At 23.3% G+C, this 22,896-nt stretch overlaps 1 protein-coding gene across 1 annotated transcript; it reads right to left on the minus strand.

Moving 5' to 3' along the window:
* Positions 1–5,899: 5,899 nt before the first annotated feature.
* LOC131176578 (tetraspanin-6-like) lies at positions 5,900–7,555 on the minus strand. Its single transcript, XM_058141636.1, has 3 exons — positions 6,966–7,555; positions 6,584–6,900; positions 5,900–6,159 (listed from the first exon to the last, which is right to left on the minus strand). The coding sequence occupies exons 1-3, from the start codon at positions 7,455–7,457 to the stop codon at positions 6,120–6,122; spliced, it is 849 nt and encodes a 282-aa protein (XP_057997619.1). The 5' UTR covers positions 7,458–7,555; the 3' UTR covers positions 5,900–6,119.
* Positions 7,556–22,896: the final 15,341 nt, after the last annotated feature.

A 22,896-nucleotide genomic window follows, 5' to 3' on the forward strand; every position in this document is an offset into this window, starting at 1 on the left:
GATAATTTTAATTAAAAATATTTTGATTTCTCTTAAATTAATTTTCAATTTCATATATATATATATATAGACACACACTCCAATATGAATATGAGGAAATTTACTTATTAAAAAATAATTAAAAAAAAAAGTTTTACTTCAATGCGGAGCATAATTGAGCATTGGCAATTAAATTTGAGTCAAAAATCAAAATCAATTGAACGCATTTAAATAGCAGAAAGTTAGGTATGTTTTAGGTTAATGTGATGAATGAAAAGATTGAAATAAGTAAAAGTCTAATTTATTTGGTACATTTGGCGCCCACTTGAGGCTCATTAAAGCCCCGTTTGAATTGGAATTCAGGTTAAAGTAAGTTTTGGAAAATATTATTAAAAAATAATTAATTATTTTAATTTTATAATTAAAAAATTAAATTTATTTTTAATTTATTTTTCATATATATATATATATATATATATATAAAGGTGAATCCCTTCGATTTATGGCATTTGAATTTTTACACTAAAAATTATAAGAGATTTAAACTTTTGATACGATGATAAACAGCTTAGCGTAGGAATTCAAATGTCATAAATTGAAGGGCCCACCTTTATATATATATATATATATATATATATATATATATATATATATATATATATATATATATAAAGGATCAACATTGTTTGATTTTAAATGATTTGGTATGTTACAATTAATTTGGATATTTTTTAATTAATTTGATTTAATTTATTTTTAAAATTAAATATTTTACTTAATTTCATTCATTTTTATTAGTCAAATTTACAAATAAAAATAACTAAAACTCTATTTATTTCAAAAAAAATAATTTATGTATAGATAATATTTAAAAAAAAATACTTTTATAACAATATTTTCTGTTATTTATTAAACTAATATATATATATAAGTGTTTTCATATTTTAATAAAATTATTAAAATTTATAAAATAAAAAATAATTTAATTTTTTTTTAATTATAAAATATTTTTTATTAATTTATTTTTTTAAATATTTTAAATATTAAAAAATATAAAAATATTTTTCATGAAATAGACGCAATCTAAAATATAAACAGGCTTAATACTCAACTCTAATTACTCTTCTATTGATGAAAGTGAAATACGAAGGTGAATGAAATCTATTCGGTGAGAAATTTTATTTTTATTTTTATACATAAAAATAAATGGAGAGAAAATTTAGAAAAAAAGAATAATCAGGAGGAAGTAGAGATGTCAAAGTTTTCAACCGTGTGAAAGCGGTCAAGCTCACATTAATTGACCTTTGCATTCCGTTTTATTATTAAAATAGGGAAGCTAATAATAATTTTAATTTTAATTTTAATATATAAAAATATAATAATATTTAAATGTATTATTAATTATTATATTTTATTTTTATTATAAATAATTTAAGACTGAGTAAATAATATAATATTTTTATTCTTTTTAAATATTAAAATTTTAAATAAAAAATATTAAAAAATTTTAAGAAAGATTTAAAACAGTTTATAAAATTTTAATAATTAAATAATATTAATTATATATATTTAATATTTTTAACTATTTAGTAAAAAATAATAATATTGAATATTTTAAATGTAAATTAAATATAATTAAATAAATATATTTTAATTTATTAAAATAATCAGGTCACTTAGTTTGTTAAATGGCAGAACTGCCCTTAAATGGTGGCGTGAATAATTTCCCCATCTTCCTTCCCTCTTTCCCTTTCATTCTGATAATCGTAGCTATCAGGCAACAGCTCCTTATGACTCTCTCCAATCACATAATCAATCTCTAGTTGCTCGAATATAATGCTCTGAGATTGGGAAGTGTACTGGTGAGAGAGGGACAGGCGAGACCACTTGGCAAGGCGAGATGCAAAGGCCCGGCTCCTTATCTTCCGCAATGAGGGTTTCGTCTAGGAAGACATCCTCATCCATGAATTCGTCGTCTACGGCTAGTGTTGTGGCTTGTTGCTTTGCTGCTGGTGGCGATGGCGTGGGTTGGGATGTCGGCAGAGGGCGCTTCCTAGTGTTGCTGTTTAGGTTCATGTCTGTCTTTTTGGCGAGAGTGCAGATTTCTATTCTCTGTACTGTGTTTAGAAAGGGAGGGAAAGTAGAAGAGCTGCCTCCTCATTTCCTCTATGTGTTGATCTCACCGTCAGATCGGTGCTTTGATCTCACCGGAGCGTCAACGGTGGCAATTACAGCTCTTTGATCAGACTCGATGATTGTTGTTTGATTTGATGATCTTTGTTGATCGAGTTGAATTCAAAGAGACGCTAATTGTTTTGTTTTCATGACATGGGTATCAATGTCAATTCACAATTAACAGTAGGCAAATTGGATCCATTTTTAACAGAAGGATCAATTTGTTTATTTAAACTTATATTAAGGACTAACCTGTAAATTTTTTACTCTATAAATTTCTTGCACATATTACTTAAAAAATTCTTTCACGTCTATTTAATATAATTAAGATTATTATTTTGAAAATATTAATTAATAAATTATATTTTAATTAATAAAGAAGGGTATTTCCAATAAGATGCAACTTTCATTCCACGTTATAATACAAGGAAAGGTTACTCAATATATATATATAAAACAACATTATTTTATATGACAATTTTTATTTAAATAGTATTTGATATAAATAAATTTTACAAAATTTTATGAAATTCATGTATAAATCTAAAATTTTAGTATTTGATTTAAAATTATCTTCTTATTATATATTATTTTATTTTATTTTATTTATTCAAAATATAAAATTTATTTCATTTGAAATAAATTTAATATTTAATATAAAATATAACAAATGAAGAAATTTATTTACAAATAAATATAATTTATTTACAAATGAAATAATTTTTATCATAAAATTGAACTAAACAAGCTCTTATAATAACAAATAGCAATCTTTTATACTAAAAAAAAAAAAAAATCCTTGTTTTATGTATTTTAACGTCTTGAATGCAATTGCAATGTTTATTTCTCTAAAATATAACTCTAAACCTCTTCATGGGTAGTGTAGATTTATTATCAGTAATTTTGGATAGTCAAATCTTGAAGAATAATTATCCACTAAAAATAAGTAATATTAATTCATGTTTAAGAGTAAATTAGACATAAAGATTATATTTATTAATTTAATTTAATTTAAAAAATTGTTAGGCTGATGAGTAAGAAAAAAATCAATAATTATATACATTTAAATAATTTTATCTTTTATTTTACGTACATTTAAAAATGTCATTGAGTATATATATATATATATATAAATATATATATCAAAAGTATATAATGTTCATTGCACTTTTTTATAACTTTTTATCAATTTAATATGTAAAAAAAAAATATCTTTTGCATTTTTAAGAGTAAATAAATATTTTTTTTTCTGAAAATATTATTGATATTGACACTTTCTTTATTATGAACTTTTTAATAAAACCTATTTTCTCAGTAACATTTTTTAAGTAAATACTATTTTTATGGATAATTTTGCATTCACATTAGATTTATAAATTTTTTTACACATTTTTTAATAATTAATCCAATTTTTTCAAATATGATCCTTTAGTAAATAAATTTTGTACTTTCTCTTTAAATTAATAAATCTCCCATTTTTAGTTAAAAAAAAAAATAATTTCGACTCATTTGGCATCCACTTGAGGCTCATTAAAGCCCCATTTGGAGTTGCAATTGAGGTTAAAAGTAAGTTTTGGAAAATATTATTAAAAAATAATTAATTATTTTAATTTTATAATTAAAAAATTAAACGTAATTTTAAATAATTTTTCATATCTTTTAGATATTAAATTTTTTAAAAAAATTCAACAACAATTTGGATGATAATACCAAAAAATTCTAAAGCAAATATCAACCCAAAAAGTCTCCTGCTCTGTCCATCACACATCAGCTAATTAAATAATCAACATTATTTGGTTTTAAATGAATTGCTATGTCACAATTAATTTGGTAATTAATTTGATAATTAATTTGATTTGATTTATATTTAAGAGAATATTATTCTTTAATAATTACCTATAATAGAGTGTGAATTGAGAAAAAAGGAATGATTAAGACTGGAAGAGGAGATGTCAAAGTTGTTAACTGTGATTGGGAAATGATTGTTTTGGTCAAGCTCAAATTAATTGACCTTTGCTTTCAGTTTTATTATTTTATTTAAAATAATTAAAATATTATTTATTTTAATTTTTTTTGTCAATAATATTATTTATTTTAATTGGAATGCTCATAATTGACCTCCAAATTAAAAATATTGATATAGCTTAAAAAAATAAAATATCCGTTATTAACATTTTCTTTTGTTGAAATCAATGTGTTAAAATTATTACATTTGTTTTATATAAAAATTAATTTCTTTCACGTCTATTTAATATATTTAAGATTATTATTTTAATATATTAATTAATAAATTAATATATTTAAAATTAAATATATTATATAATATAATCATATAAATATATATATATATATATATATATATATATATATATATATATATATATATATATGAATGTTACATTTATAATTAAAAATTATAAAATAATTTAATTTATTTATAATTAAAATTATTAAAAAATATAAAGAAATGAAATATAATATTATATTATATTTAGTTCATAATTTTATATATATATAAAATTAAAATTATTAAAAAAATATAAAAAAATAAAATATTATATTATATTATATTTAGTTCATAATTATATATATATATAATTATATTAAAAATATATAATACATCTAAAAAAATAGAAAAATACAAGTTTAAATTTTATTTTTGATTTGATTTCGATTCGATATTATTTTAGTTCAGTTTTTATACAGTTCTTAGTGGAGAACTAAAATCGAGCTAAAATATCAAAATAACTTTGGTTCAATACGATTCCTATCAATTAGATACAATTCTTTAATTTGATTTAGAACTCCTGAGAATCATACATAGCCTTAATTTTTATTACTACTTAGACATTATTCTTATTAGCACCCATAAAAAAAACCAAAATGATATAATAATAATAATAATAATAATAATAATAATAATAATAATAATAATAATAATAATAATAATAATAAAATTCAAATATTATAATAATAAAATAATATATAATAGAATAATCTATATAATAAAAAAAATTGTAGGATAATAATAATAATAATAATAATAATAATAATATAATATATCTATAATATATAAAATTTAAATAAATAATTTCTAAAATTAAAATTAAAACAATATAAAAAAATATTTGGCTAAGCTTGGGATGCCATTATAAATAGCATTCAAGTGACATTCAGTGAGAGAATATTATGTGTAGAGCTAAATTTGGCAAACTCGTCCTTTCTAGTCAATTACTTTTTTTCAATGTACCCGAATGGTAAAAAGCTCTGAACTTAAGAAGATGGCCATTTTTTTTTTAATAAATATTCGAAGGCAGGCCCTGTGAATGCTGTTGGGTGAGATTGTGAATGTTTTAAAAGACTGACGTGCATAATTTAATTTTCCCAATAATAAAATTGAAATTCCAAGACTTCCCTCGAGATCACTGCAACAACAATGAGGCTTCTTGTTCAGAAAAAAAATCATGGCTAACACTTCAAAAACAATAACAATGGAGGAACCTCATTCCTTTTTCGGCCTCTCCAAGCATTAAAACATGGAAAATTAATTCTTATCTAGACTATAAATTCAAAATTTTTAAATTTTCAAAAACTTTCCATTATTTTGAACAATTCTTCTCCCAAATAAAGGTTCAGTGGGGTTCGCCATTATAAACATATGCTATGTGTAAGTAATTAGTAGGAGTGCTAGAAGCAGCCTTTGATGAATGTAAGAAAGAATTTGAAGCAGTCTCAAAAGGCAAAGTAAAGGAAAAGGATAATGAGTACATAATCTTTGGAAATTAAAAGTGAAATCCATCTTTGTACAGAGAAATAAAAAAAGAAATAAAGAAAGCAGAGGAAGAGAAGACTGTAAAAAGAAAGGAGACATTGAAACTTCCAACATGGCCACCAATTTTCTCTGAAAAACAACTGAATTGTCTCAATTTAAACCACCAACAAGCATAACCCATTGGGACTTTCTGCTAGTAAAGCTGCTCTCTCTTGTCATGCCACCATCTCCACCTGTTCAAACCACCATCTCCAACACTAAGAGGCCCACTTGTATGTTTAATTAAAGACATATCAAATATGAAAAAAAAAAAAAAAAAGTTGTATAATTTTAAAATGTAAAGTCCACAAATAAAGTATTAGCAATTTTTTTTCACAATTAATTCTGATTGAAACTGAAATTGGAGACTTCACAATTTTGAAAATAACTCCAATATCATTGAGTCAAAACTTATTAGCCAACAAATCTAATTTTAATTACATTAACTTTTGAAATTTAATGTGTGAATTCACAAGACTAAATTGAATGTTGACATAGAATTTTTTTACTCTAATGTGTGTTAATTAAAGATTATCTGAATTTGTCTTTTATTTTTTAATGTAAAAACAATATAAAATAATATAATACCTAAGAGTACTCAGTGTTTGATTCACTAACCAATAATAATCCCATCTGGGTCTGACTTTGCTCATCCTGTTTTCTCCATGAGGATAATCAGTTTCAGCTCTTCTTGCATTTCTGAAAGCACAACATCCTATTGAATAGATGCCAATTAGAACAATAAGCATCACAATATTGAGGACTGATAGTTTGTGCCAATCCCTTCTCACATCTTCAAGCACTCCAGCTTTGCAAGAATCGCACTCATAACACAGTAAAGTTGGGGAATTGTTCCATCTGTAGCAATCTGGGTCTTGGGGCACCAACGTTGCCATGTTATAGTTACATGAAGTTGGTGGCTTGCAACATCCAGACTTCACCCAAAAAAAATGTCATTTATCATTGTATTGAACTTAAATAAAAATAATCAAAGAATTACCTGGATGGGAGACATGTCTTTCTGCATATAATCAAGAGGAGTCCAAGAGGCTAGCTTGGCGCAAGTCTTGGAACCCAATATGCAGCTCCTAATGGCTCTCCAATAGTCAGGATCCTTAACCCTATCTCTCAACCAAGGAGAATAATCTTGAAGCCTATACTCCTTGTAAACCCTACCAGGCACATCCACACCACCACCTTGGCTTGTAACAACAAACCCAAAAATAGTCAAACCCATTAAGGTTGCAATAATGAATAACATGACTACTAGATAGACCCAAAGTGCCCATGCTACATGAAAACAGGCTCCAATGAAGCCAGCTAGTGAAATTATAAGCACCACAAAACCCACAACCAGAAGTGGGGTTTGAAGGAAACTTTCACAGGTTGTGCTGCTTCTTGCCATCCATAACCCTCCGCCAATGATTGGTATGGAAGCTAAGAGAGTGAAAAGATTCAAGAAACCAATGACTGTGTTGCTAAATCTGTACATTTTTTCTAATTTCTGTATGTTGCACTTGCACCACTAATTGGGCTTTATCTCTAGCTAGCCAGTTCTCTCTCTCTCTCTCTCTCTCTTTCTCTCTCTCTCTCTCTCTCTGTCTGCAGCTTCTTTTCTTGTTATGGTGTTCAGCTTTTCGCTTTTAATGGGTGGCAATGCTTTTCTTTGTTGTTACAATTTCCTGAAAGATTCAAGAAATTCAAAATGCTTATTACCTTTCTCCTATTTGCTTTTCCCTGTATTAGTGTATTGTGAAAAACTTTATGACATATATTGTAGAATTAATGGCTACATTAATTATACTTGCTGAGTAAGGAACTTTATTAAACATGTAAATTGACTAGATTGCCCTGTATGTCTACACTTGAGTTTCAATTTTCTGGAGTATTTGGCCAAGTAATAAGATGAATTGAGGAATGCCTTCTGATCAATGTGCAATTTATAAATCAGATCATTGGTAAAGGTATCAATTCAATATGCAATGCCCAAGGCAAGAAAAGAATAGTAGGCAAGCATTTTGGTAATTTCAATGTTACTCAGTTGCCTTTTGGGTATGGACCAAGTATTTCTCTTTCTTTTGAAGCATGATTAGAATCAGAATTAGGTATGTCTTTGGATGAGAAGGAGATCATAGAATATATTTGTTGCTTTTACTTCTTCTATTATCTCCTCACATTCTTTAGTTATTAGTGCTTCTTTGATCATCTTTAGGCTCCACTACACCCCTCCTCCTTTCTTAATGGCAAAAATAAATAAATAAATAATTTCCACCAAGTCTATTTGAAATTTTCTAGATCAAGGGATTTTTTTGTCCTAAACCTAATTTATAATGTAGGCAAAATATAAGATATATGATATAATCCATTATTAAATATATGAATCTCATATATATATGTGTTGGGTTCATAATAGACAGAATTTATGTAAAAATTTATTTAAATCAAATCCATTATAGACTCAAAACATAATATAAATGCTAGAATTCACTTATTAAGTCCATAAATTTGACATATTTATATCTGTCTTGGCAATAATTTCCCAAGTCTCTTTTCCCTTGCCATATCAATCATGGAAGTTTAACCAGCAAAAATTAATTACTCTACCATGATTGTAGTTTTCTAGTTGCAAGCTGAATGAAAATACCAGAAAGCTTTCTCATGTCTTTTTAATTCTTGCATGCGTTTTTAATAAATAATTCAATAATTAAATACTCATTACAAAATATAAAAGTTAAAATATTTATTATTGATTAATTCAATTAATTTTATGAGATTTATTAAAATTTATGTAGATATTATGTGTAATATTTTATTAAAGATGAGAACTGAATAGCATGTTTAACTCTTATATTATATATGTAAAAAAATAAATATACTAAATACTTTTTAATTAAAATCAATTCTGTAACATTAAGTTGTATAAAAATAGTGAATTCTGATATTCCAATTAGAATTAAAATAATAATAATAATAAAAGACATTTCAAATTCCAATTATTCACCTCCCTTTAAAAAGTTTTTAATATATCAAAAGAAATTGAAAAAGATAAAAGAAAAGTTGTGAAGCTAATCAAATCATCAATCATTGTTCAATAACTTTTTGGATTTTGATTTTTTATTATAATTTCTTTCTGCATTGGTCAGGTATTCTTTCATCCCATTTACGGTTTTGACAGAAAACTATTTTCCCTTAGATGTTGGATGTACAAAGTGAGATCCTTCTTAGGCTATCGACTTCATGAAACGAAACTTGATCAATCCATAAAGTATAGGGCACATTCACCACTAAACCAGATCCACTTGATTTATTATACATATTTCTAATAGAAAGGGTGAATATTCTTTGATTTAACAAAGTTAATTACAGTAGATATGAGAAATGACAAAGAAAATAAAACAATACAACCAAAGTCTTTGGAATAATACATCAATAGAATAGATAAAGATCCTTAATTGATTTCTCTGAAAAAGCCATTCTTCCAGGATATTTCTTTCAAATGATAAACTTTGACTGAACTTGTACCCTCTAACTTCAAGCATACTCAAATTTTCACTAAATTTCTTATGTTTATGAAAAAAAAAGGTCATAAAATTAATTAAAATGGCCAAAAATCATAATTAGGCCATCATTATTGGTAACAAAGATTGACATGGCGATGAAATGATTACTTTTGAGGAGAAAGAGATGCTCTGTGGCACCCGCATAACTAGAAAAAGATTTCTCTCCCAAACTTTAACGTTCTTTCTTTTGGATTTAACTCAAAAAGTACTTAAATCCCTAAAGCAATTTGTGGAAATTGGTTGTTGCTCAAAGAAGAATATAGCACTCTCTTCAAGATGAGAATCCAAGTCAAAGGTACAAAGAAGATTGAATCCAATGAATTACGCATTCATCCAACCCTATATTTCATTAAAAAAAAAAAAATTACCAATGAAATTTCCAGCAACTATCGTGATTCATTATTAAAGAATATTTCTTTCACTTAAATTAAAAAAAATTTCTTTAAATTTTATTAAAATTTTAAGTCATAATTCTAGCAGTTCTATTGAAGTTTATAATCATGAAAAAATGAGATATAGTATTATGTTGATTTTTCAATATGATTTTGTAGGAAATCAATTCTTATTTTAGTGGATTTAATTGGCAAATTTAGTCCAATGTCAATAAATTGGTAGTAGTCAATTTTTTTTAAGTATTTTTTAGTATTCAACAATTGCCTCAAATACCAAAGAATTTGCAATTCTTTATTACACACGTTTGCTTCTCAATAACTGCGAGTAAGAAGTTTCTTAATGGAAGAGATCAAAAGAGATAGAGGATGTAAAATCAAATCTTCTCAAAAATACCAACTACAACCCCAATATTATCAATCTCCAACTCAATTCTACGATAACCTTTTCATCAAGCAAGTAACAAACCCCTCCGATTAGCTTAATTGGTATTCTTTTATCTTTAAAATGTAGAAAATAAGAAAATCTCAAATTTAAATTTCTCTATTTATCTATTTTAAAATTATTTACTTTTATCATAAAAAAAAATTGTGTAACCCATCAATTATATTTGGGCCACAATGCCTCTATCGAACAAATAAAAAAAAAAAAAAAAGTGCTCATACACTGCCAACAACTCATATTGAAAGACAAGACAAAGTTTGAAGAAGTTATAGTAAATGATATAATTGAATATTGTAGATTTCATCTCAAGACAAAGTTTTATAAATTAAAATAAACATAATTATATTTTAAAAATAAAAGAAATTTTTTTTAATATTTTATAAATATAAGAAGATAAAAGGGTTTTGCTCCCAATTACCAAAAGTTCACCGAACGCTCTATCTAAATTATATCTATACTTTTTAATGCAAATAAAATTATTAAAACTCTATTTATTTTTTGAAAAATAATTTTTATATAAAAATATTTTTTATGTAAATTATTTTTTAAGAAAATATTTTTTATAAAAATATCTTTCATTATTTGGTTATAATATAAAATTAATTATTTATATTTATTTCATACATATATAAACATTTTCATATTTTAATAAGTTTGTCAAAGTTTAAAAAATGACTTTTCCTTTTAGAAAAGAGTCATTTTCTTTAAAAATAATGTAGTCTTCCCTTTGATTAGAAAAATATTTTTTATTAACATATTTTTTTAAGTACTCTAACATTAGAAAAATGAGAAAAAAATTTTTCAAAAAAATATTTACAGCAAAACAAATGGAGCAATTCAAAATTATTTTATATGCTCCATGTTATATGTAATCTATTTATAATTTTGGTTTTTTCACTCTTACCAAATGTATTTACACTAAAAAGATGTAGACAATGTCTATATCAAGTACTTCTTTTTAAATAAATGTCTTTTCTTTGTAGAATTAATTTCAATTGAGATTTTTATTTGAGATGAGATTTCACAACCTTAAAAATGACTTCATTTTTATTGAATTAAAACTCATTAGTAAATTAATATTTTTATAGCACTAATTAAGAGAATATTTGATATATTGATTCAAAACTGCTTTTTTTTCTTTTTAAAAAAAATATTTAATATTTTATTATATATAAAAGGCAGTTGAAAAAAATATTTAGCTGTTTTTCAGTTTTTATAATGTAAAATAATTTATGAGAAATAGTTTTAAAAAATTAAAAATTTACACTGCTATTAAATGGTACATGGATAATACATAAATCAAAAAAAAAAAATTATGTGTTATAAAATAAGGTAAAACTAAGAGAATAATAGAAGAGAGAAGATTAAGAAAAATTAGAATTTCTTATTGATTTTTAAGTGTATCAAAATTCACATACTATGCTTCTATTTATAGACATACATGAGAAGCTGGAAGGTTCATAATTAATGAAGTATTAAATAAAGTTTATCGAGCTTATAGAGAGAAAATAAAGAGTTTCGAGTTAAGAATACTAATGGATACCCACCATAAATATATTCATAACATTATGCATATTGATGAGCATTAAAATAATTTTACCACAAATTAAAATAACAAAATCATTTTTTAGAATGAAGAACAAATAAATTTTTTTTTGTTTGTAAAAGAAAATCAATGTTTAAAACTCCATACAAATATACAAAATTAATGCTAATCATAAGGCTAGTTTAGGAGGGAAATAAAAGGAAAAAATAAGTAAGTGAGAAATTAAAGATAAAGTAAGTTGTGAATATACTAATAATATATATATTTATCAAATATTTTAAGTTAATAATTGAAATTTTAATAATTAAATGACATGCATATACATACACAATTACTAAAAAAACACAGATTAGCAATGAATTTTTTGGTTATTAATTCATAAAAATTCGTTACTAAATCAAGATAGGGCATATGCCAACTTGTTTTGCTTGTTGCTATATATGATGATCTCTTAAAATGAAAAACAAAAATCATGTAAATGTAATAAATCTGTGAAAGAAAGGCATATAGGCTGTATATACCATGCTTATTTTTAGGAAGGAGAGAAAGGGATATTTTCTTTGTCTTCCTTGTCTTATTATTATTTTTTTCAAAAATAAATATACACACAGACTTAGGATAGGAACATACTCTTTAACAAAATCATGACAATTTTATCAAGACGTGCTAACTTTTATAAACCCCACACACAAACTTATCCGCTTATTTATTATGAAGAAGCGAAGATACTCCTTTTTTTTTCCATTAAAAATCATATTAATATAAAGAAAAATTATTATTTAAACTCAATCTATCATTAACTAAATATATAAATACGTGGGTTTCATTATATATTTAGTATTTTATATTCATCAGAGATCAAGTTTACTAAAAAAATTCCTAAAACAAAGGCGTTGGTAACCTGTTATCTTATTTATCTCTTTTTATTTTTACTTTTAATTACTTTTATTAAGTTGGTTTTATTTTATTATAGATGATGAGTTATTAATATATTCGTATAAGTGATTTGAGCAGGTCTTCTTCCTCTTTTCAGCCAAATCAATAAAGCGTCGGATAACCAACCTATGAATTGATATTAAACGTGCATATAGCATCATTATTGGAAAATTTACAATTTAATTCTTGAATTTTGTTTTATATTATATTTTAATTTTTCAATTTTAAAAAATTAATTATTTAAATTTTAAGTTTTGTATTATATTATAATTTAGGCCATAAATTTTTGAAAATTAATTATTTAGTTATTAAATTTTATACTATATTACACTTTAGTCTCTGTAATTTTAATATATGAAATAATTTTATTTTTTTGTATATGAATTAAATTGTTGTAAACATTAAAATTATAAGGACTAAATTGTTTTATATATTAAAATTCAAAGGACTAAATAATCCATTTCTCAAAACTAAGGGATTAAAGTGTAATATAGTACAAAATTTAGAGACTAAATAACTAATTTTTTTAAAACTCAAAGATTAAAGTATAATATAAGACAAAATCGAAAGATCAAATTATAAGTTCCTCCTAATATTATATATTTTGTCATGTTCATGTTGATGTTCATATATATATATGTATGTATCTTAAGATACTTAATGATTGTTGCAATAATTGAACATGGATATAGATTGGTTAGGATAAGATTGTGCTTGAGAATAATATTGGTCCCTTAATGGAATTAAATTAAGGGACAGTCTACACTTGCAAATGGTCCATGTGCAAATGTTTGTATACTTATTATGATGTGATGCATGTACATTTAATGTTAGAACTTCATCACAGTTAGGCTAATTATACAAACTATATATATATATTTAATATAAATTTTATGAGTTGAATATTCATTTCTATTTAAATTTTTTTTTTCAAGTGATAAAAGAGGCTAATTTATTTGGAATCGTTCCTGATATATTCATATGATATTTATTAAACATTTGGTTTGTATTAATATTTTAAATATTTTTAGATACTCCACATGATTGTTAGAATTATAATGGCTTGTTTGAAATATTCATGTATGAGGGAATATGATTTATGAATATGGTAAGAAAAAAAAAATAGAGTCCTACAGTATAACAATCATGATTTCCTTAAATCTAAAACTTGCAGTCAGCTGTTATTGTTCTTAATTTAATCCAATTTTATAAAAAATGACCTACCATCGAATCTGAGATAGATCTTAACAAGATGCACATTGGAACAATTTATAATTGATCTATTCACACTCCTGAATAGAGGCAATATTTAGCCATAGTAAGTTAAATTTCTTGTTGGCTTGCTTTAGATGGAATATATATATTTAGGTTGATTCAATAGCTAAAAGTATATCATTCATCTTTGATTCAAACCAAACTGAACAGAACCAAATAATCAAAATAAAATTAACTTAATTACTATATTTTAGAAATCGAACCGAACCAAAATGAATGAAAAGTCGAGCTGAATCGAATCGAATCTCTCTATTTCAATTCAGTTTGGTTCGATTCGGTTTGAACCAATCGATTTTTTAGTTTTTATATTTTTTAATTTAAACTTAATTTTTAAGTTATTTAGTCTGATTTTGACATTGATTTATATCTAATCACTATTAATCAATGAAATTAAACAATTTATATATATATATAATTACATATAATTTATAAATTTTATGTAAAAATAAATTAATTTAAAAATCAATAAAGTGATTTAATTTGGTTCGGTTCAATTGATTTTTTTATTTTCAAAACTGAATCAAATCAAAATAACTAAAATTCTTAAAATACAAAACCAAACCGAATTATTTTAAAACCGAATCAAATTACTGAATTAAGACGATTCTATTCAATTTATTTAATTCAAACCAAATAATACTCACCCCTATCATCATTCCTTCTAAAAAAAAAATCCATATACTTCTGTGGCATGGCCTATGAATTTCAATCGTGACACAATTCAAGAACTTAGCAAAAGAATTATAAGTAATATTTTAAAAAAAAATGTATTATTTTATAATATTATATCATAATGTTTTAATGTTAATATTATCATTTATAAATACTATATAATAAGAAAAATTAATTTTGAAGTAATAAGAATCAAAATATATTTTGATAAAAAAAAAGTAAAGTAGTGAACAGATTCTTACAACTATTAAACGCTTGAAAAATATATATCCGACAAATATGAGGTGTACATTAGTTAGGATTTAAACTTTGATTATTATTATTATTATTATTATTATTATTATTATTATTATTATCATTATTATTATTATTATTATTATTATTATTGAGTGAGATTAAAATTTGTAATTTTTTAAATAATACAGTGGAGACGTCGCTAAACATAATTAGCAACGATTTTCTATATATTAGTAACAAATATTGTCGCAAAAGATTTTTTTTATATTATTTTTTATAAACAATATAAATAATAAATAGTATTTTGAGCAAAACCAATATTTCTTCCTCTTGTTATAATAATTATATTATCATAAAATATAATTATTATTAAAAAAATGTTTAACAAACAATACATTTTACGTAAAATATCTGATTAAAAATTAAATTTAAAATACAAATAACTATTAAAAATAACAAATAGACCACAACCCTCTTGTGCGGAGCAAAGTTAAATGAATGTCTAATTATAATTATTTTTTAAAATTTTTTATATTAATAAGAAGATAATTTTTTTTTTTACCTTTCAATATGAAAAATGTTTTTCATATACATGAAAAGGTAAAGGTAAGACTTATAAATTTAGAAACTGAAACTTTCTAAAAATATAATATGTATACTCAAATTAGACAATAAAATTTATTTTTTTTATCTTTTTTAGTAAAAACAAAAATATAATTAATTATCCCTAAATAATTTTTAATTTATTTAATTTTAATTAAAATTAAAATTTTGAATTTTAAAAACCACTATATCTCACTTTTTTAATTTTTCTACTAAAAACCCTTGTGAAAAATTTTATGTCCCACTGATTAGCTAGGCTGCTGATGCCTGTGGGCGGAAGTGTGAATGCGATGTGCGTTGGTCAAAGGCTGAAAGCAAAGGAGTGACCAACTTCTGACTATTCTATGAGCGCTACTTGAATAAGTTCGGCCTCCTTTCTATCTCCCAATTTACAATTTCCACAATTACTTGTTCTTTTTTACCTTCGCTTGTCTTTCCTTTTTCTTTTTTTCAATCTGGTTGTTTCATTAGAAATATTTTTTAAAAATTCATATTTATTTTTTTAATATTAAAATATTTTTAAAAAATAATAAATTTTTTTATAAGAAAAAATTTATGTCAATTTAAAGATAATGATTTTCTCTTGAATTTTGATAATTATATATATATATATATATATATATATATATATATATATATATATATATATATATATACCACGCTGCTAAACAAAGCACTAATCAACAGATTTGGTCATATTCACCAATAACTAATATTAATATTTTTTATTTACCCAAAAAATTTCAATAGTGAGGCATCTGATCTGATCATTTCTCCATGGCATTGTGTTAAATGGGCTGGTTTTCTTTCCAAGTTCTCCTTCTACAATAGTCTTTCTTTTGGGCATGCTTGAATTTGGATTCCTGTGGGCCTTAACTCCTTGTATTATTGAAATGTTTTAACCTTCTGCTTCTTTGAGAAAGAAATTACTTAATTATAATAATATTCAATAAATTATTTTAAAAAAAATATTTTTCATAGAAATATTTTTTATTATTTAATTATAATATTAAATTGATAATATATATTTATATTATGTATAAATATTTTCACATTTCAATAAAATTATCAAAGTATAAAAAATAATTTTCTCTTAAAAAAAGATATTTTTCCTAAAAAAAAGCTTAATTTTCTCTTTAATTTGAAAAATATTTTTTATTAACTTATTTTTTAAATATTTCAAATATTAAAAAATATGAAAAATATTTTTTATAAGATAAACAATGCATAAATATTTGATTTTTTTTTTTTTAAATCGACGGACTTATTGTATAAGGTTATGAAATGAGGGACCATACATGAACACTTCCCTTATTTTCATTCATAACCTTTTTTGTTATTACTAATAGAAATGTGGGAGTCCGAATTAAAATGAAAAAATATATTAAATTGAATTATTAGTACTATTCTAAAATTGTAAAGTCTTAAGTTTAAATTTTAATCAAAATCAATAATATAAAAAATATATATAATTAAAAATAATTAAAATATATTATATAATATATTATGTATTAATAAATAATTTTAAAATTTAAACAGAAATCTATTTATAAATTTTTTTATAACAGTAATTGCATAAAAATATTTTTCATTAAAATATTTTTTGTTATTTAATTGTAATATTAAATTAATAGTATATATATATATATATATATATATATATATATATATATATATATATATTTACATTTTAATAAAATTATCAAAATTTAAAAAATAAAAAGTAATTTCATCTTTTAAAAATAGGAAATCATTTTCTTTAAAACTAACTTAATATTTCCTTTAATTAGGTAAATACTTTTCGTCAATATATTTTCTTAAATATTTCAAATACTAAAAAATATGAAAGAAAATATTTTTCGTAATACAAATAAAACCTAAAAAATTTATTAATTTCAATTCTTGAGCAAATCCCAAGCCGGATCCATCCATGTTTCATTGTCAATATCATGAAACTTGTTGGTGAATCTTGTCCTCTTAAAGCAAAGCATCATCTATGTCGATATTCAATAAAGTTTCTTGCAAAATCTAGAACTAGCTTTAATTTATGATCTTTTTTTTAATTATTATTATTATTATTATTACAGTGAGAAGAGGGGAGAAAACTATATCAAGATTTTCTATATTGCAAAGCTAATTGTATAAATTTTAAAATTTTATTGCATAAATATGGTGTGAAAATTAAAATTTGATGCATAAATTATCAAAATATTTAATTACTTTCTGGCAACCATTATTCTATGATATTCTAGTTTTTACAGAATGATTTGAATATTTAAAATGCTGTAAAATTGGATAACTGTTTAGTTAAACTAATTAAATTGAAAAACTAACTAATAATTTATTTGGTAAGGAAAATATTTTTTTAATTTTTGAAAAATTAAAATTAATTTTTATATTAAATTTTTATCAAGTTGAATATCATTATAACTCTAATGGAGATTTTAAATTCCACCAGTTCACTGCAACAATGATAACAAAAAGATAATACATTAAATAATAAAATAATTGAACACATCTTAAAAACAATGTTATATAATCAATACCATAAGAAAGGTTAGATTTAATAACAATGATTTTTACTGTTAAATATATAAAATTTGCTATAACAAATTTATAATAGTAATATGTAAATTGCTACATATTATTGTTATAAAACTATAGTCATAAGTATTTTATAATTAAAATTATAATTACTAAAAAAATAATTAATAATAATAATTACTATTATATCTTTTTTTATGTACCATGAATAATAATATATTCATATTATTATGTATATTAGCTTTATGATAATAAATTAATATTATTGTAAAATTTATACTGTTAATTTTAATATTTGTTGGGTGAAATTTGATTCATTATCCAGATTCAATACTTGGGTCACACTTCATTGCTCTTGTTGTCTTGCTGCAGAAGCAATGTTGGGGTGTCCAATTGAAATGAAGCTCCTACATGTGTTGGCCCAAAAGTTTTATTTTCATTTGTTGTTATCATTATTATTACTTGAAACATGTTGGCCCAAAAGTTGAAAACTTGCATAAGTTTAAGGTTCAAGTTTCTCCTGATTAAATTTAGGGAAATTATTTAAAAGAAAAAAAAAATCTTTACTAAGTTTATAATTATAGAAAGCATTAACCTGCTTATAAATTGTAACTGAATATCAAGATCAAACAAATTTGTAAAAAAAAAAAAAAAAATTGGAACAATAAATTTGAAAATTTTAAATAATCATATATTTCATTTTGAAAAATAAGATTCCAATGCATATTTTGGTGAATGTGGATGAGACGCATATTTGCATTCTTGAATTATTTAGATTTAATTCATCCCATTTCTCCATTTTTTTTATAATTTATTGCATACTTAATTGTTGAATTATTGTTTTTCATAATAATTAAATCCAAAAAATTACGTATATAAGAATAAGTGAACAAAAAAAGCATCTTCTTCTTTTTTCATGTCTCTCCCTGGCGATTACCTTGACTATTCTCGACTCTGCCTCTCCCCCTTAAGCCACAACCTGGCTTGTTATAGTGCAAGTCATGTCACCCTCACCTTTCCTCAAGTTCAATGCCCTAAATAAAAGGTGAATCTCCACCTCTTTCTCACTAAATGCTACCATTGTGAGTGCTACTATCATGTTATGCTTGCCTCTTGCTTAGGTATTCCCTAAAAAGACATGATAATTTTACTCCTTCATGCTCCTTACTCCTTAATGCTGCGCTAATCCTCCTTCTTGCATTTATTGATTGAAAATTTCATGATTTGTTAAGAAATTTTATGATTTCTTACATTTTATTAGTGGTGTTTATAGAGGACATCGAAAGAGTTGAGAGAAAAAGCTCAAGTTAATTCGATTTAGGATTTCATGTATGATTAGATCACATAGAGAACAAGAAGCTTGCTACTCTCGAAATACTATCAGCTTTTATTCCCGACGAACAAGGTAAGGATATATGCACACTCATTTTTATAGTAAGCTCTTCCATAAACTTTTTTAAAATTCTCAATTCATATTTATCTCAAAAGCAGCCTTTTTACCTGCTTCGCTTTGATAACATTAGAAATATATATGTATTTTTTGTAATTAGTCAACTAGGTTTAATAAAGATTTATCTAAAATAATCTAGGTTTAATGAAGATATAGACCAAATTTATACATGAAATTGCTTTATTTAAGTTCATCAAGCTGTCGTCGGTCCACTGTTTATCCTATGGATAAAAAAAAATAATTATTAATTAGTATTGTATCATATTATTTAAATATATCATGCATTAGTCCATAAAGAAAAATAGAATATGCGATAATGAGCTAAATAAAGATAAACTCCAGTACGTTATTTATATGGGATTGAGTAAATATTATTTATAATTAATTAAAATTTAACTCATAAAATTAACATTTAAGAGGTAAATTTTAAATATACAAGTTGAGTGTGCACCTCCTGGCTTGTATGACTTGATTAATGTGTGGTTTGACCAATGCTTCCCTTACTGTGAGAATTAAAAATATTAATAATTGTTTCTAAATTTTTTTAAGCATGTAATAATTAATTAATTAATTGATAAAAAATAAAATTTTTCTGATTAATATTTATTTATTTTATTCAAAATTTCATAATTTTAATATTATTAAATTATAATTAACCATTTTTAATGTACGGATTGAGTAAAAAACGTAAAATGTCGGAAACTTGCAAAGACAACCTTGAAAAAGTAGAAGGAAAGGGATTCGCATGTTGCCGACGACCGCAGAAGATGCCATTGATAGATTCGGCACGTCAGCCCTATCATCTACAAACTCACGCGCTCGTTGGAGCGTGACAATGGTACATTCTGGAAGCTCTGCGAACAGTAGGCACGTGTTGAGTATTTTGTATGGCTAACAACAAGTACGCCAAACTGATGACGTGGATCAATTTGCTGTCGTTTTGTGGTTTTAACCATGCCTTGGGGCCAGACGAACGGTTTAAGGGGAAAAAATAATAATTAAAAAAAATATGTAGGCGGGAAAATATCTATTTACATTAATGACCTTGAATAAGAAATTCTATTTTTTGAGCACATTAGCCACAAGTCATTAAAAGCTTCTTTTGCATTTTTCTTGAAATTTTTTTAAATATATTAAAATTTTTAATTTATTTTTATTTTAATTTTAATTACACTATTTTTCATACTCGAATTACGAGTTATATGACTCTCGGATTCTCAGTAAAATTTATTTGAGATCAGTTTTATATTATTTATGTAATAATTTATTGATATTTTTAATTTATTTCTAGTTTTATAAATTAAAAAAATAATATAATTTTGTAATTTTATTTTCTAATAATATTTAAAAAATATTTTTTTATAAAAAAGAGTGAAAATAAAAAAATAAATAAGAGTGGGAAATAAAAGAATTTTCATATATCACTTTTTTTAAGTGGAAAATAAGTTAGAAAAGTTGTATGTGGGACCCATGAGCAACTTTTTTTCTCCAAATGAAATGAAGGAAATTTAGAGAGATAGTAAATGAAGGGAATTATTTTTTTATTTTTATAATAATATATTATAATTATAAATATTTTATTTTTCAAAAAATTATTTTTTATCATTTCATCAATGCAATGAGATGCACTCACATCTTTCTTTTAGTTTAATTATAAAATATTAATTTTATTTTAAATATAAAAAAATTAAACGCTAAAATGAAATAAAATTTAAAATTGTTGTGATTAATATGTGGTATATTTTATAATATCACGAAATGAAATGTAGAGTTATTAACAAATTATAGAGTTTACAAATATTAATTTTTTAAAATAATAAAAATTATGAAAATTTCATCAATTCTTTTTAATTTTTTTTCTATTATAATTGACGTAAAAACAATTAAAAAAAAAAAGTCAATGATTTTGATTTATGTGGTTCAATATGGCTATGCATGGTAGAGAGGGGTTTTGGTCACGTTCATAAAAGAGTGGATATTGCACTACAAATTGACTTTGTATTATACGCCTCCTTTAGACCAAAAGCATAAAGACTTTCCCTATGCATTTGAGGTCAATTCACAATATTTTGTCATCTTCAAATTATGTTTTCTTCCTTCTTCAGTGCTCCTTTTATCTACAGTAATTATATGTTATCATCCAGATTTTATATAAAATAATTTATATGAAATGATAAATTAATATTAGTAGATCTCATGAAAAAAATTATTTTTTTTGTGCATTAAAAGTAATTTTTTAAAATAAATTATAATTACTTTTTTATTTAATTGTCAAATTATAAATTATAAATAATTTAATTATTAAAATGTGAAAATACTTATACATGCATACATAAATAAATATTATTAATTTAACATTATAAGTAAATAATAAAAAATATTTTTACGAAAAATATAATTCTAAAAAATAATTTTTATCAAAAGTATTTTTCATATATAAATTATTTTTCACAAAATAATTGAAATATTAATTTTCAAATATCATAATGAAGTTAATCTCTCATACCAAATTAACTTAATCAACTCCAAGATCATGTTATTTTTGTTGATATAATAAGTCTTCAATGGCACTATATCTTTTATTTTATAGATATTCATAACATAATATATTTATAATGTTTTGAGAGACCATGAAAAAAAAATTACCCCAATTTATAAAAAAAGCCAATTAAATGCCATAGTTGATTTATTTCACAAATATCATAATTTTATTAAAAAAAACTCTTATATAAAGATAATAAATTTTCACTGAGAAGAAATAAAAAAAAATTCCTATAAAAAATGATAAGACTAACAGATTGGATAAAAATATTACAATTTATTGAAAAATAAAAAATAATATTTTTTGATTATATATATTATATATAAATAATTTAAATTTCTTTCTTTAAAAGAAAATGCAAGGCTAAGATATTGGAGATGAGAACTCTGTATACGGCAAATTGCAAATAATAAATGGCATTGATAAATGAACTAATAAAGTAAAAAAAAAAAATGCATATTTGTTAATTCTTACAATGCATATGATAAAAGGGGATTTTTTTTTTTTTTAACACATTTGGCTGTATAAATTAGTTTATATTCAGTTAATTAAAAATTATAATTTTATACATAAAATATATTTTATTATACTTTTGGATAAGATCTATCATAATTTTATATTATTTATAATTTTTTATTAGATTAACGTATATATATGAATATATATAAAAATTCCCATGATAAGGTATTTTTTTTTAATTTGGACTATCTCCATTGAATTGTATATTTATTA

The sequence above is a fragment of the Hevea brasiliensis genome, unplaced genomic scaffold, assembly GCF_030052815.1.
Source record: "Hevea brasiliensis isolate MT/VB/25A 57/8 unplaced genomic scaffold, ASM3005281v1 Scaf174, whole genome shotgun sequence".
In the NCBI taxonomy this organism is placed as follows: domain Eukaryota; kingdom Viridiplantae; phylum Streptophyta; class Magnoliopsida; order Malpighiales; family Euphorbiaceae; genus Hevea; species Hevea brasiliensis.

Bases quoted from the DNA above. Each gene is read 5' to 3' on its own strand.
- LOC131176578 (XM_058141636.1), bottom strand. From the start codon at position 7,457: ATGTACAGATTTAGCAACACAGTCATTGGTTTCTTGAATCTTTTCACT. The intron at 6,901-6,965 runs GTAATTCTTTGA...TTTTGGGTGAAG, and splicing joins AAGACATGTCTCCCATCCAG to TCTGGATGTTGCAAGCCACC. The intron at 6,160-6,583 runs GTTAGTGAATCA...TGGTTTGAACAG, and splicing joins CCCAGATGGGATTATTATTG to GTGGAGATGGTGGCATGACA.